This window comes from Priapulus caudatus, unplaced genomic scaffold (genome assembly GCF_000485595.1).
Source record: "Priapulus caudatus unplaced genomic scaffold, Priapulus_caudatus-5.0.1 Scaffold321, whole genome shotgun sequence".
NCBI classification, from domain to species: Eukaryota; Metazoa; Priapulida; class Priapulimorpha; order Priapulimorphida; family Priapulidae; genus Priapulus; species Priapulus caudatus.
Genome location: NW_014577382.1, coordinates 155,399 through 172,533, shown reverse-complemented (window position 1 = coordinate 172,533; position 17,135 = coordinate 155,399). Strand labels below are relative to the sequence as shown.

Sequence of the window (17,135 nt, the reverse complement as noted above, 5' to 3'; positions counted from 1 at the left end):
ATAAATAGGCGTAGTTAAGAATTGAAAATGGAGCCGTTTTACAAAGGGTAGACTATAAGTCACGTTAGCATATAGTTAAGAATTGAAAATAGAGCCGTTTAAAAAAATACACTATAAGTCACAATAGCACATAGTTAAGAATTGATAATAGAGTAGTTTAAAAGTCAATTCATATACATACATATCCTGTTCTGCTGAAACAACTAACGTTACATGTTTGCATTTCAAAGATTTTAAAAGAATTTACCTGGTCAATACTAGTAAGTCTAACACAGTGATGACTGAACTGTGATGACTGGATGATGTTTATGTAGGCATAGGAACCCGGCCATTCGAGGCATGACAGCACAGTTCTTGGGACAATTGACCGAGACGATGGGTGCTGCTAAAGTGCTGAATGGACAGAAAGATGTCACTGACAAGATGCTCATTGCTGCGCAAGCATTTGTTGCTGATGGATCGCAGGAACCTAGGTGGGTGCCAAGTTCATTTCCCTAAGCGTATATTTGATTTTTTTTATTATACGCATATGTACCTGCGCTGATTTTCTATCTGTTTGCCAATCTACAGGAAAAGTGTGATATCACAAAGATTGAAACACTGCAATCTTCGTAGTAATGTTATGAACATAAGTATCGGGTGGTGCATGATTGTTTGTGTGTTGTCTTGCAGAGTTTACGGGAAAAAGATTTTCTCCCTTTTGATGGACCATCCAGATTTTGAGAAGTGTCTCACTAAATACCTGACCCCATCGCAATTAAGTAATATTCAGCCTGCACTGGATCGCATCAAGCTTAAGGTATGCTAGTGAAGTAGTGTTTACACAAGATACGACATTTTCAGAGTGTCCAACCTGTAGACTTAAGAAATTAGGATTTTCATTAGGGGGAGGGGGTGTCTGGGGCATGTCCCCCTCCCCGGAATTTTTAAATTAGGATCCGGGAACGTAATCGTTTTTGTGTTTGTATAAAATAAACGTCAATACTTTACTAGAAATCAAACGACATTTATTTCACAACACCATCGTTGATATGACAGCAACTAATGTTTGAATTGGTTTGTATTAGTTATAAGTTAGTATGTAAAGTTCGCTCAGGCTCGAAATGCATGCAGGGAAGGCAACGGAGCGTTCAGAATCGATTTTATTGCTAACAATCGTGAGAAATTAAGTGGAAAATATTTCTTGACTTTTTTTCCCGAGATAGTGCGTGCAAAATATCGAAAATCAGGATTTTCCTTATCCCGACGGAGGAATTTCGAGCAAACTCGGGATAATCCCAACGAAATCGGGGATGGTTGGACACCCTGCATTTTCTCAGTATTTTAATCCTTTGTCGTGTTCCAACTTATCTTTTAATTATATTAATGGTCCATGCACTTATATTAGCTTCTATTATTAAGCTGTCACATTGAGAAAGTATATCACAACTGTTATATTGATTTATACGCTGATTTCAATGCTAATATATGATGTGCTGTATGCTCATTTGCAGGGTTATAGCCTAGAAAGCCATGGATCCTCCTCTATAGCAAGTTCGAGGGCATCGTCCGGCCGAGACAGCCACCCTAGCGGAAAGTAAGCCAGTAAACCTTTTCCCTAGATGAGACTAAATTCGCGTTGCAGTAGTTTATGCAGAATCTTGTGATGAGATTTCGTAGAAATTACTGCATTCATTTGTTGATACATCGCGATATGTTGTCTCTGCTCAAAATTGTTTCAGGCATTCATATGTCGAGCATGAATTGTAATTACTGAATGTGGTAAACACATATAGTTCAAGATACACATCAATCAAGACAACATGAATATTTTTTGCCAGTTGAGCGTGTTCACAGATCTAGCTTAGCATAGTGCGCCTCTACGTACTTGCTACATGCTTTCACCCTCAGATCGCTTTCACACGAACATCTATCGTGGCCACACTCAATCTGACGTGTTTCGATCGTTCTCTCAGGGGCACGTTAGCGCGGGGCACCAACAGCAGCGTGCGGCCCACGGGAAGCCTGAAGAAGAGGCCAGGCAAGGGGAAGCCTCAGAGCGCCAACGTGACGGCAGAGCTGAAGCAGCTGTTGGGGGCGAGCGACTGGAAGCAGCGATACGAGGGGCTCGAGAAGCTGCAGGAGATGACAGCGATGAACTCGGGCGCGGTGATCGGTGACATCATGCAGGTGAGCGGTGGTGACGCGCAGGTGATGTGCGTGCGTGCATGTGTACGTGCGTGTGTGTTTGCATTCGTGTGCCTGTGTGCATGTGTGCATGATTGTATGTGCATGTGTGTATATATTTGTATGCACGTGTGCATGCAGGTGTGTGCGTGCTTGCATGATTGTATGTGCGTGCGTGTGTGTATTTATATGCACATGTACATGCAGGTGTGTGCATGCATGTGCGACTGTGCATGCGTATGTGTGCATGCATGTGCGACTGTGCATGCGTATGTGTGCATACGTGCGTGTTTGCGTGCGTGTGCATGTGTGCATGATTGTATGTGAATGGATTCATGTTCAAGTTGTGTCTGTGTGTGTGTGCTGGGAGCAGAAGCGCTTGGATCTAGCCTGGGTATCTGTACATGGATGTATTCGTGTTCATGTTGTAGGGATGTGTGTGTGTGCAGGGAACAGAAGCGGGATGGGAGTAGATCTAGCCTAGGCATATGTACATGGATTCATATTATTCACGTTGTACGTCTATACATGTGTGCAGGGAGCAGAAGAGGGACGGCATCAGCTACTTGCGCCGGCTCGTCGCGCATCACACCGACACCGTGCTGCATCAGCTACACGCCGTCAACGTCGCCATGATGGCCGAGATCAAGAACCTACGCTCGCAGGTGTCCACCGCTGCCATGGTCTGCATGAGACACATGTTCATACACCTGCAAAAGAACATGGACACGGTACGTCGTCGCTGCTGCTGCCTACAGACGCAGGCCGGCCTGCAGACATGAGTCGCAAGGCAGCCAGCATCTGTACGAGTGTAGTAGACACGAGTGGCAAGGTAGCCAGCATTCTAAGGCCCATGTCATTGTAGTAGATATGAGACTAGTACGGTAAGTACTATAGCAAGCCAGTGTGAAGACAGTAGATTCGAGAGTATCACAGTCACAGTAGACAGGGTCAAGACCCCAGCGTGATGGCAGTAGACCTGAGACTAGTATGGTAGGTAATATCGCAAACCCACGTGATGGCAGTAGACCTGAGACTAGTACAGCAGGAAATATCGCAAACCCACGTGATGGCAGTAGACCTGAGACTAGTACAGCAGGTAATATCGCAAACCCACGTGATGGCAGTAGACCTGAGACTAGTATGATAGGTAATATCGCAAACCCACGTGATGGCAGTAGACCTGAGACAGTGAGACTAGTAGGGTAGGTAATATCGCAAACCCACGTGGTGGCAGTAGACCTGAGACTAGTACAGCAGGAAACATCGCAAACCCACGTGATGGCAGTAGACCTGAGACTAGTACAGCAGCAAATATCGCAAACCCACGTGAGGCCAGTAGACCTGAGACTAGTATGGTAGGTAATATCGCAAACCCACGTGATGGCAGTAGACATGAGGCAGTGAGACTAGTAGGGTAGGTAATATCGCAAACCCGTGTGAGTGCACTAGACACGAATCTAGTACAGTAGTCAGTGTAACCAAGTTTCGTGTGAGTGCAGTAGAGCATAGTAGATGGCATCTGCAGTGTATGGTTGCGATCAAGATGCACTGTTTACCTGGTTTCACCTGTCTGTCTTGATCGTGTGCTTACTATCGGTGATCTGATGGTGGATCAAGGTGGAAAGGATCCTTTAAATCATGTGAAGAGCGTTCGGCTCTGTGGTGGCCATTTTGTAGCTCGCCTTGACATCGTCAAGATGAGCTATTGCCATGCGGTGTCGTCCGTCGTACGTCCGTCCGTCCGTCCGTCCGTCCGTCAACATTTGGCTACGGTCAACGATAACTCAAGAACCGTTTGACCCACATGTTTCAAATTACATATAGTCGTTACTCCTATGGGAGAGATTTGAACTTCCTATTTTGGAGCACGCCAGTCGACCTACTTTCGAGCCACGCCCATTTTTTGGCAAAAATGAAAATGGCCATCTAAATTCATTTGATTTTGTTAAATTTTGGTATGTGAATGTGTAAGGCAAAACAGTTGTTGAGTCGTTGACAACGTCCTATTACGTTTATTTCGTCTAACTGGTCAACAAATCTACAATCATACCTATATACGTGTAATATTGTGTTTTAGATTCTTCATTACAGTAATTTGACTGGAATATTTTATTGTTTTTATTTGAGCGATATTCGAAAACCAAAATGGCGATCATTTAGGCGTAGTGCCATTTCTCGTCAAGATTTCCGACTTTCAGATCTGAAACATTTATTTTTGCATCAAAACTTATGCATATATCATTATCAAGAGTATATAATGGGAGATATGCTATATAATGGGAGTTCTCTCATATATACTCTTGCTTTATATATCCCTCCTCCATCTTCTATGACACCCAAGGTGAGCTACAGTGTCATTGACACTTTCATTTAATGTAGGTGTTGCAAATGAAAAGTGAATTTGCCATACCATAAGAAATAAGGTTTGCCGAATGCAAAAATGAAACGTACTGTTTAAGCAAGATTATTCAAAACGTGCATTTTGACTACTGCCAAATAATGCTTACGAATGCATAGACTTAGTAGTGTGATGCCTTCCATGTGCCTACTATGCATACTAATACTCATGCATACATACTTGTTTAACAAAAACAATCACTCTAGTCTACATCAGTGTCTAAGCATAACTAAATCACTGCGAGTAATTGGCTCTGGTGTGCTCGGCGGTGGATGTGCAGTAGCTTTACAACCGCTATTTCTATTCTTGCGACTCGCTGTATCACATTTCAGTTTTCACTGTTTCAGGGGGTTAACTGATTACATGTGGGGTTTCTTGTCTGTAGGATGTGGAAGTAATCACGAAGATTCTGCTGCACAAGACTGGTGAGAGTAACACGTTTATCAGGGAGGCAGCAGAGAGAGCCCTCTCTGCCATGGTGGAGAACGTCACTCATCAGAAGGCACTGCTAGCACTCGTGCTCGCTGGTCAAACGTAAGTCACGCTGTTGAATCGTCAAGAGCATTAACGGTTAACCCGGTTTTTATGCGAACATCACATTTATTCGATTCTCGGATATCCGAACAAGATTCTCAAGGTCCGGGCTGTGAATATTTAACGGTAATACGATCAGATCAGTTATCTGAACAATCAGTTATCCGAACACAATACTCCCCGCCCGTCTCGTTCGGATAATCGAGGTTTAACTGTACATGGCAAGCGCATTTCGCTATCTTTTTCTAAGGGTTTGGTTTCACGAAATGAATCACAATACCATAATAAATAGCATAGTTAAGAATTGAAAATAGAGCCGTTTAAAAAAATGTACACTATAAGTCACATTAGCACATAGTTAAGAATTGATAATAGAGTAGTTTAAAAGTCAATTCATATACATACATATCCTGTTCTGCTGAAACAAACTAACGTTACATGTTTGCATTTCAAAGATTTTAAAAGAATTTACTGGTCAATACTAGTAAGTCTAACACAGTGATGACTGAACTGTGATGACTGGATGATGTTTATGTAGGCATAGGAACCCGGCCATTCGAGCAGTACAGCACAGTTCTTGGGACAATTGACCGAGACGATGGGTGCTTGTGCTAAAGTGCTGAATGGACAGAAGAGTGTCACTGACAAGATGCTCATTGCTGCGCAAGATTGTTGCCGATGGACTCGCAGGAACCTAGGTGGGTGCCAAGTTCATTTCCCTAAGCGTATATTTGATTTTTTTTATATACGCATATGTACCTGCGCTGATTTTCTATCTGTTTGCCAATCTACAGGAAAAGTGTGATATCACAAAGATTGAAACACTGCAATCTTCGTAGTAATGTTATGAACATAAGTATCGGGTGTGCATGATTGTTTGTGTGTTGTCTTGCAGAGTTTACGGGAAAAAGATTTTCTCCCTTTTGATGGACATCCAGATTTTGAGAAGTGTCTCACTAAATACCTGACCCCATCGCAATTAAGTAATATTCGCCTGCACTGGATCGCATCAAGCTTAAGGTATGCTAGTGAAGTAGTGTTTACACAAGATACGACATTTTCAGAGTGTCCAACCTGTAGACTTAAGAAATTAGGATTTTCATTAGGGGGAGGGGTGTCTGGGGCATGTCCCCTCCCGAATTTTTAATTAGGATCTGGGAACGTAATCGTTTTGTGTTTGTATAAAATAAACGTCAATACTTACTAGAAATCAAACGACATTTATTTCACAACACCATCGTTGATATGACAGCAACTAATGTTTGAATTGGTTTGTATTAGTTATAAGTTAGTATGTAAAGTTTGCTCAGGCTCGAAATGCATGCAGGGAAGGCAACGGAGCGTTCAGAATCGATTTTATTGCTAACAATCGTGAGAAATTAAGTGGAAAATATTTCTTGACTTTTTTTCACGAGATAGTGCGTGCAAAATATCGAAAATCAGGATTTTCCTTATCCGACGAAGGAATTTCGAGCAAACTCGGGATAATCCCAACGAAATCGGGATGTTGGACCACCCTGCATTTTCTCAGTATTTTAATCCTTTGTCGTGTTCCAACTTATCTTTTAATTATATTAATGGTCCATGCACTTATATTAGCTTCTATTATAAAGCTGTCACATTGAGAAAGTATATCCACACAGTTATATTGATTTATACGCTGATTTCAATGCTAATATATGATGTGCTGTATGCTCATTTGCAGGGTTATAGCTAGAAAGCCATGGATCCTCCTCTATAGGAAGTTCGAGCGCATCGTCCGGCCGAGACAACCACCCTAGCGGAAAGTAAGCCAGTAAACCTTTTCCTTAGATGAGACTAAATTCGCGTTGCAGTAGTTTAAGCAGAATCTTGTGATGAGATTTCGTAGAAATTACTGCATTCATTTGTTGATACATCGCGATATGTTTGTCTCTGCTCAAAATTGTTTCAGGCATTCATATGTCGAGCATGAATTGTAATTACTGAATGTGGTAAACACATATAGTTCAAGATACACATCAATCAAGACAACATGAATATATTTTTGCCAGTTGAGCGTGTTCACAGATCTAGCTATAGCATAGTGCGCCTCTACATACTTTGCTACATGCTTTCACCCTCAGATCGCTTTCACACGAACATCTATCGTGCCACACTCAATCTGACGTGTTTCGATCGTTCTCTCAGGGGCACGTTAGCGCGGGGCACCAACAGCAGCGTGCGCTCACGGGAAGCCTGAAGAATAGGCCAGGCAAGGGAAGCCTCAGAGCGCCAACGTGACGGCAGAGCTGAGCAGCTGCTGGGGGCGAGCGACTGGAAGCAGCGATACGAGGCGCTCGAGAAGCTGCAGGAGATGACAGCGATGAACTCGGGCGGCGTGATCGGTGACATCATGCAGGTGAGCGGTGGTGACGCGCAGGTGAACGGTGACGTCATGCAGGTGATCGGTGACATCATGCAGGTGAGCGGTGGTGACGCGCAGGTGAACGGTGACATCATGCAGGTGAGCGGGGACATCATGCAGGTGAGGCGGTGACGTCGTGTCGGTGAAGGTGACGTCGCGCAGGTGAGCGTGACGTCCGCGCAGGTGACCGGTTGACGTCGCGCAGGTGAGCGGTGACGTCGCGCACGTGAACGGTGACGTCGCGCAGGTGAACGGGTGACATCATGCAGGTGTGCGGTGACGTGTGCAGGTGAAGGTGACGTCGCCGCAGGTGACCGGTGACGTCGCGCAGGTGAGCGTGGACGTCGCGCACTGTGAACGGTGACGTCGCGCAGGTGAACGGTGACATCGTGCAGGTGCCGGTGACGTCGAGCAGCGTGAGCGGTGACGTCATGGCAGTTGAACGGTGACGTCGCGCAGGTGAACGGTGACATGGTGCAGGTGAACGGTGACATCGTGCAGTGTGACCGTGACGTCGCGCAGGTGACCGTGACGTCCGCGCAGGTGAGCGGTGACCGTCGCGGCAGAGTGAGGCGGTGACGTTCGCGCCGCTGAAGAGTGACGCGCGCAGGTGAACGTGACATCGTGCAGGTGACCGGTGACGTCGCGCGGGTGAGGCGTGACGTCATGGCAGGTGAACGGTGACGTCGCGCAGGTGAGCGGTGACGTCGCTCAGGTGAGCGGGTGACCTCATGCAGGTGAGCCAGAGATGTGACAAGATATGACAGCGTTCGCGGCGATGTCTGTCGCTGGTTGACACATGCGCGAGTGGCTGCGTGTAAATACAGGGGCCTGTGATGACTCCGGCCATACTGGTCAGAGATCATAATGCTTTAGGCGTCAAAGTCATGATATCCTAGACGTGCGATGTCGTAACTTTGAGCGTGTTTCTGACAATGAGTATAGTTTCTCAACGTCTGCCCCTGGCCGACCACGTAGCAGTAATGCGTGCGGCTCGGTTAAAATACTGGCCTGTTGTCCAGGGATCAACGACAACGGTGTGTCAAAAGTTATGACATCCTAGACATGCGATCTTCATTTACGATTCTCTGCATGTTTCTGACAATGAGTGTAGTTTTTTCTTATCTTATGCTTCCATTTATTATGTTTTTTCATGGACTACGTTATGGGCTGGGTTATATTGTGTCGACGTTCAGAATGTGTTTACCAAGCATTTGTACACCTCCTGGATGTCCATTCTTAGAAACGACTGCCTGCATTATAATCTCCCCACTGTATAGGGAACACTGTCGAGTAACGACAAGGCTACAAGAAGCTCAGAAACGCCCTCCTGCCCCGAAGAAATCACATTCAGTTAGCCACTGGATAACGATGTCACGCACACGCAATAACGGATGTCGTCGCATACGGTAACGCAATCGCCACTTCGCGCGTAAACTTCACATCTGACGCATATATCGACGCGTTCCTCTCCGGCAGATATTCGCAAGGTTGGTCCTGCGGCTGACGGACACGAACAGCAAGGTGAACCTGCTCGCCCTGCAGGACGATGCGCGACATGGTGCGATCATCGCAAGGCGCTCGATCCCGTGGTCGCGTCATGCATGCCGCGCTCACCAGCAGCATGGCGTCGAAGAACAAGGAGATCGTGAGCACGTCCGTAGAGGTTCTCGATCTCATGATGAGCTACCTCGCGCTGAGTTGTTAGCACAAGCCTAGTTTAGCCTAGCCACCCCCGGGGCGATTAGTTTAGCTGAGAGGGTCTATGTCCCCAGGTACTATCGAGGGTACCCCTGGTACGGTTCGATATACCGGAACGTACCCTGGTACTATCTAATATGCCGACCGTACCTCGCCTACTCCACTAACGAGTCTAGGGAGTTGCCATACGCCTACTCCCTAACCCTAACCCTAACCCTAACCTAACCCTAACCCTAACCCTAACCCTAACCCTAACCCTAACCATATCAGATAGTTACCAGGGTACGTTCCGGTATACCGGACCGTTTTCAGGGTACATTCCGGCAGTACCCAGGGAGACATAGACCCTATCAGCGTTAGCACAAGCCAAGTTTAACCACCCCCGGGGGATTAGTTTAGCGTGTGTGCGAAAACACGTTTGCTGGGGGTACCAAACTATCCTTGTGCGGTGAGTATTCCTTTCCGACATTGTCCGTCACTCGGAGTTTTGCGTTTTCCGATGCAGACGAATTCGGCTGATAGCGTGTCATGCCGTGTAGGTTAAACTGAGCTCTGCCTGAGCAAATGCTAGGGTTAAAGTGCGTGTACTAAATTGGTAGTAGTAGTAGTAGTAGTAGTATTAATAATAATAATAATAATAAATACATATACTTGTATATAAGAGCTTGACATTTCGAATTCAATTTAGAATGCAACAATGCGGTCTATTTTTGTCATAATTTACATTTCCTGAAGTTTTTTACTAAGAATACCATTGTAAAATATGAGCAGCACTAGTTGCTCTGTGTGTATATTTACGATCATACTTATTCTCTCTTTTCTGTTTGTAATTTTATAGATTATGCAGTACTGCTGCCTCAGTTTGCCAATCAAGCTCAGTTTGGAAATATGAAGGGCAAGCCTGATATTGTGAGGCGACTATCTGGTATGTATCACTTAGTCCTTACACTGTGCAAATGTATTTATAATGCTATTATAAATTTTTCATTAGAGTGCATAATCGATGGGTAATAATATCATGATATAATATATATGATACATGTATCATATATATATATACATAATATATATGTATACATATATCATATAATAATATTAATATATGGTGTAAATTCACATTTATCGGCTTATCGGCTTTTATCTACAATCTATGGGTAGGGAGGGGTAGGGAGTAATCAGTGACTGTACATATACATGTTACGTCTAATTCCGATGTCCTGTCATGTCATACGTGAATTTCCCATGGATATTCGAATAGACATAGAGTTCCTTCAGTTGCATCCAGCCGTTATGCCATCTGTTGTGAAGCCGTTAAACCCTATGCGAACCCAATGAGCTGACTCGTGTTTCGAGAAATGATTTCCCGAAACTACGTCACACTAGAAACTATGTTTCTCACATTGTTCATTTACAAAATCGCGTTAAAAATACGTTAAAATACGTTAAAATAGAGTATTTAAGAATTTTTTTTTACCAATGCACATAGTTGAGAAATAACATAGCTACACATTACTAGGTTTAACATACGTATTTTTTGGGGGTTTGCATAGGCTTTAAACACCAGCCATGGACTAATGCCAGTTCCTTAAACTATTTCAGTGTCATTCACCCTCAAGTCTTTATCACAAAACTTCATTCACCCGTGATTAAATTTCCCTTATGTTTTTCACCCATTTTTCTTCACCCCTAAATAATTTCATTCACCCTCGTGTGAACGATTCACCAGCTTAAGAATCACTGGGTCACTAACCCCACTTATGCCCAGCTTAACCCATCTTAAACACCAGCACTGGGTCACTAACCCCACACTCTCTTGCAGTCGTGTCTGTGGAACTGTGGCCACACAAGCAGAGTCAGGTGGTGCGACACACGCTGCCCGTGCTCTGGTCACTTCTCGAAGAAGCCAGCGTTAGCGGCAACGCGGAGCTACGTTCCGCGGCGCAGGAGCTGGCCGTGCAGATGTACTCCGTGATGGGGCAGCCGCTGGTCGAGCAGGCAGACATTAAACACAAGAGCTTGCTCATGAAAATGCTCCGGTAGGTGGCTAACAACGTACGCTACTCTCCCCGGAGCCAAGCAGGCTGACATTAAACACAAGAGCTTGCCAACGTAGGTGGCCAACGTTTGCTGCATGAAGTTGAAACATAAGAAGTTCCAATGTTCGCTACTCTCCCCGGGCGAGAGTGTTGAAGTTGTTGTTGTGGCGGCCAGGTTCCTGCAGTGAACACGAGCGTGAGTGAGTCCGACGAAGCATTCACGATTCCGACAAGAATGCAGAAGTAGATGCGCCCTGATTTAATGTGTTGTTTTTGCGATACGGAGGACTGAATTGCAGCTTTCTGTACGAGTGCTGAATATGAACGAGGACTTGTTGGGAGCTTCTGATTCTGACGCAAACACAGGAGCATGTAGTGAAGAATAGTGGCTGTTCCCATACTGCTAATGCGTGTTAAGTCAAAGGTGGCTCAACGATGGAAGAAGAAATTGAGAAGGACCAGGAATGCTGTCATTGTGACAATAGACTGCACGTACAGATGAGTGTTTGGTGTGTGTGTGCGCGCGTGCGTGCGTGTACGTGCGAGTGTGCGTGACTTGTACATGTTGTATAGCATTATGCTCAGCAATTTATTAACACTCAGGCTAACAGAGTGTGAAGCAATTTCTGATGTAATAACAGCTTGCTTCAATATAGCACACGTTGCTAATGTGCACACAAAATATATTTTATTATCATAATTATTAGCCTATTTATAAATATATATATATATATATATAAGTGTGCAATACGTCCAATGTGTATACGTGTGCAATACAATATAACCCGCCGTCCATGGTATATACGAGTTATGAATTAAACTACTAGTTGCCTGTAAACGTGGCTTATTCTAGTAATTTTACCTAACGTTCTTTCGATTGTATTGTTACAGCAGTTGTGTAGTGCTGAGGTCTATAGGCCTACTGGCCCATTATCTTGCTGTAGCGTAAGACGTTTTCATTACTGCTAGTCACTGCAGAGAAGTTGTGCTTTTACTGTGTTATCTCATTGATATCCGATGAATTTGCTCAGCTCTGCCGGTTTTGTTGCAATTTTGTATGGCAACTATAAAAGATATAAACCCTCTGAATTTTTTCAGCAATTTGTCAACTGTAAAAATGCTCTACATTTCTTGTGCAATATATATAGCAACTAAATAGAATTTGAAACGGTTTACCATCTTGTTCTCCACAATTTTAGTTATGTGTTACAATCACGATGTTATAAGTTTTTAAGAAAGAAAATGCTTCTCATTTTTTTGTGAAGGACTAGTCTTAGCATGAACCTGTATATGTATATACATAGGTTCATGGTGTTAGTGCATGCAAGTGCAGGCCATGTCGTGTTGCTACTATGTTCACTTGTCCCTGGTGAATGCATGATAGGAATTATCGAAGTCTAAACGATGAACTAGTCTGTTTTTTGAAGAGGCCTTCAGCCTATTCGATGTAGTAAACGTTGCTTGTGCTTTCCTCACGCGTGATCATCTATCACATGGCTGTTATAGGCACTGCATAGCTGACGAAGATTTTGTTCGTACATTCTTCGCCGCCTATCGAATTGCTGGCATTAGCTTGTGGAAGAGCAGTGGTGTATCAGCTATTTACGAGTGTTGAGTAGCGTGTATAATGTATAGAGTCATTTTCCGAGCCAACAACACGTTACAGAGGCGTGTTATCTTAGTTTGATGAACATTCACGTATGTTCGTAGTGGCATTGACGGACTTGTAAGATTACAAGCGCACTAAAAATGAATGACCAATCCAGTTGTCTGGATGGCCGTGTAGGGAAGGCACATGTGAGTATATAGAACCTGTGGTGTCGAGTGTATAAAAGAACGAGGCACGACTCTCGCTGTCACCGTTCGTCACCCGTCTTAGATGAGATGTTATTTTTCTAGTCTGGTTGGTTTCCTGACGTATTGGCGTCAGTAAAATGAGGACTGACTATTCTGCGTCAAGGTTTGCTCTCTTAGTAATGTCATAGCGAAGTCGATGGGTTGGATTGTGATTAACTCGGCAGCGCGTGTTCAGATTCCAGATATTAGTTGTTTCTCCCATCTTCGCGTGGAATATGTTGATATGTTGATATGCTGTGGATATGTTGGGTCATGAAAAGCTATATAATATGATCAAAACTTGTCAAATCTATTTGCCGTCCATTCTGTTCAGGTTTTAGCGATGGAAAGGTGATTTATGTCAGTGTAATGAAAACCGTCCACTATTGTTCTTGTTCAGGTTTACCACATATTCGTGGTCAGATATTATTGAAACTTTCAGGCTATTGAACTTGCGCGGCGACTTTCGTAATAGTAAGTTATATTTTGAGTAAACGAAAAACGAGTTGGCTTCGGGGTTTGCCTATTCAGATATTACTAGATACTAAATAGTGTCTAGATTAGGCCTATACATGCCACAATAACTAGACACGTTCGTTCGCATCCGTTTTCTCTGTAGCAGTTGTGTATAGTTACTGTTTGTACGACATGCATTAATTGTGTATTTGTGGAAATCCGTTCCGTCCATTTCTGATATAATCTAGAAATGTTGATTGCGCTGCAATGAGTGCTATATTTTATTGTCCTCGAACCATGGTTCTATACTCTTCTTAAACAATATGTTACTTTTAGTAAATTAACTTGATAATTACTGCCTATGTGAATAGTAATAGATATCCAGTCTAGAGTTATTCCAAAGAAAGAGCTATTCAAGTAAAGGGACGTGTGTGCTTCGCAAATACTTTGCGCATATTTTTTTTCAATACGGTTGCTGATATGTAGAGAACTCTAATAGCCGATGCACTGTGCGTCGGTGTCTGTGGCAACTGTCAAAACGTTGATCAGATTCCATATCCCGTGTATAGCGCTCATTGTGCTGCCTGTCGTTATTTGTTAAAATCTAGTACAGACGAACCGTCCAGATCGTTCTTGCGCTAGTCTTCTTTCGGAGATATTTGTGTACTGACTGCGCTTGTTGACCGCTTGCCTGATGCGAGGGTGTACTAGTCTCCATTACCCCTCCCCCCATTCGGTCGGCCACCTTGACTGCAAATGCTGGCAGTGGTTTCCAGCGATTTTCACCAAGGGTCTACCTAGCTACAGAGCTAAGTCGTGAATCGCACTAACCACGTAGTGCTAAGTATCAGTGACAGGCATGATCTGGAAGAACGCCGTAGTTCGAAGTCTTGGTGTTTGTGCAGTCCCTGTCGTTTCACCCTCCTAGGTAGCTATGGTACGCCGCGTCTAGTCTCTGAGCGAGGTACTCTCGTGTATTTTTCGGCCAGCTCCGGTAGCGAGCTGGCCAGTCACAAGTGCAAACGTCTCCATCGTATGTTTAGTTATGTGAGTTTTAACCTATTTTACCACCAGTAGGGAAAGTGTTCACGTAAAGACCACATATGTGTGGTCTTTAGAAAATTTAACTGCAGTAGTTTGTTGAATCGGTGCCCCGAATGCTTGTTCGTGATGCGCTAGAATCGTCACTATATTCCTGACAACTCGATCATAATGTTGGTAAATGTCTGCTAGCAGTTTCTGCTAGTGGTGATAGCATCAGGTTAGATGGCCACTTACATTGTACACGATTTAACTTTACATGTATATATGTTGCAGCTGTTACATTTTTGAAAGCTCAATAAATGTTTGCAGGAAATTTAAGCGTAGGCCTATTATTTATTACATAGTAGGTTGTTATATGCTAAACTTTATGTTCATTAGTGCATATCACATTCAGTCTATGCCATTGCTGAGTTAATTAATGTCCAGAATGCATTATTTCTGAAAATTTAAACAAACTACCAGGCATTATATTTATACACCAGCAACAATAACCACAACAGGTATGCTATACATTTCGTTATATTCTTAATTTGTATTCATGATCTACTGTGTAGTAGTTATAAAAACAATTACAAAATATACTGCTTTGTACTAATACAAATTAGTTTGCTTTTCTAACTCCCCAAACACTATGGCCGTCTGACAGAGCCAGCTAAATTATCCACCACAATGGAAACAAGCTGACACAACCAACCCTGATAAAGCACACATAGCAATGCATACATCCATAACATTACCTAGCTTTTACTGGCATAATAAGGTCACCACGAATCTTTATACTAAGACAGGTATATTATACCTTTATGCCTCGTTCACTGTCGTCTATGTTCAGGCTATACTAGGTTGCCACTGACCTCCTAATGCAGAGCAAATGCTGTCGAAGAACTCCCTGAGAATTAAGTGATATAACAAACATGTTATGCTGTAGTGCAGACTCACCTCTTACATTCATCCACATCTTAGACTATCAAATTTTTCTGCCACAAAGACTAGTTTACCCATATTCTGCATCACAGTGACTATTAGGCTGACCTTTCTCACACTACTTCCTGCTTTCCAATCTCAATCATAAAACGCATGCATAAAAGAGGAAATGCTGGTAGTCTTACTTTAACCCAGACTGACGGTGTGAATATTCGTTTACAGTTATTTTCATCACCTGGTAGGTGTTACAGGGGCAGATCAAGAAACGTGCAAATACGTGCCCCCAAAATGTGCAGACACATGTAAAAGGGAATCCACCATGTCAATAGCTACATGGATGAGAGAAGCTCCTGTAAGCTTCCCCAGAAGAGCCCTGAACGAGTACAGGCCGCCAGCCCATTCTTTATTCTGCGTACAAATTGTTAGGTATTTGCACGCAAATGTAGTTGCACATTTGTGTGGTGGAAAAGGACAGAGGTTTGCCTGCAAAGTGTAATTTGCCTTCACCAGCCTCTTTGGGAGTGGGCTATCTGGGCATCAGCTCACAATATCTTACAAGGTATGATTAGGCCCTTATGCCAAATAAGAGTAGAGAAGTAAAAATATAGAGCCTGTAGTAATTAGAGATACTGAGTATACTATACATGTATGCTATGAGATACTAAACTATGCAATTGTAAGGTCGATTACCTTCCTTTGAGCAAGCATCAATGTATATTTAAGATTACTAGGTGAAAGAAAATAACTGTTATGAGCAGCATACAGACATTCCATATTGGTCTCAAGACCAGCCATAATTAAAAACGTAGAAAGTCATAACAGTGCAAGAGCCTCTTATCTTGCCAACACATCGGGGCAATCTACCACATGCGTGTATCACACTATTTCAACTCGTCCTCTAACACATCAGCTTTTTTTTTTTTTAAATACCACGGCTAAATCAACTACATATACCTTGGCACTCCAAGTAGAGCTCATAGGGTCTATGTCCCCCAGGGTACTGCCGGAACGTACCCTGGGTACGGTCCGGTATACCGGAACATACCCTGGTCACTATTTGATATGGTTAGGGTTAAGATTAGGGTTAGGGTTGGGGTTAGGGTTAGGGAGTAGGCATAGGCGAGTCCCTAGACTCGTTAGTGAAGTAGGCGAGGTACGGTCCGGCATATTAGATAGTACCAGGGTACGTTCCGGTATACCGACCGTTACCTAGGGTACGTTCCGGCAGTACCCCGGGGGACATAGACCCTCTCAGCCCAAGTAGAGCTGCGCCCCGTAGAGGCCGTCTAGGCCTCTTCTTCACACGACAGGACTCGGAGGGTATGCTGTGTTATATACAAAATCACTTGGGCATATTTGACAGAACTACAGAATACCATGGCAATCTGACAGGTGCGCCGTACGCAGGGTGCGAAATTAACGTGAGTCCGGAGTCAAATACTCCCGATGTACTGTCGGACTCCCTGATTTGACATATGCAGGAGTCCGTGTGACTCCCTGAAAATTCTGCCATACTAACTAGTTCGTTCCAGAGCACGGCCTCGCGGAATTACCGTATTTTTTCAGCTAATGTCCAAAGAAAATTTGGACAACGTGCAACCGCATGAATCTTAAAAATAAGCACATGCGTTATTGTTAATATCTTTAATTT

The 17,135-nt window shown here is 43.7% G+C and overlaps 2 protein-coding genes across 2 annotated transcripts in view; both read left to right on the top strand.

Annotated features, from left to right (window-relative positions):
• Positions 1-5,691, top strand: part of LOC106808993 (protein FAM179B-like) — a 55,024-nt gene extending 49,333 nt beyond the window's left edge. Inside the window, exons 13-15 of the mRNA XM_014811928.1 lie at positions 2,705-2,897; positions 4,953-5,101; positions 5,640-5,691. Coding sequence (XP_014667414.1) covers positions 2,705-2,897; positions 4,953-5,101; positions 5,640-5,691 — 394 coding nt within the window. The remainder of the gene's footprint in view (positions 1-2,704; positions 2,898-4,952; positions 5,102-5,639) is intronic.
• Positions 5,692-9,104: 3,413 nt separating this feature from the next.
• Positions 9,105-14,878, top strand: LOC106808998 (protein FAM179A-like). The gene is made up of 3 exons (XM_014811934.1): positions 9,105-9,181; positions 10,027-10,113; positions 11,008-14,878. Exons 1-3 carry the CDS (start codon positions 9,112-9,114, stop codon positions 11,226-11,228), a joined length of 378 nt encoding a protein of 125 aa, XP_014667420.1. The 5' UTR covers positions 9,105-9,111; the 3' UTR covers positions 11,229-14,878.
• Positions 14,879-17,135: the final 2,257 nt, after the last annotated feature.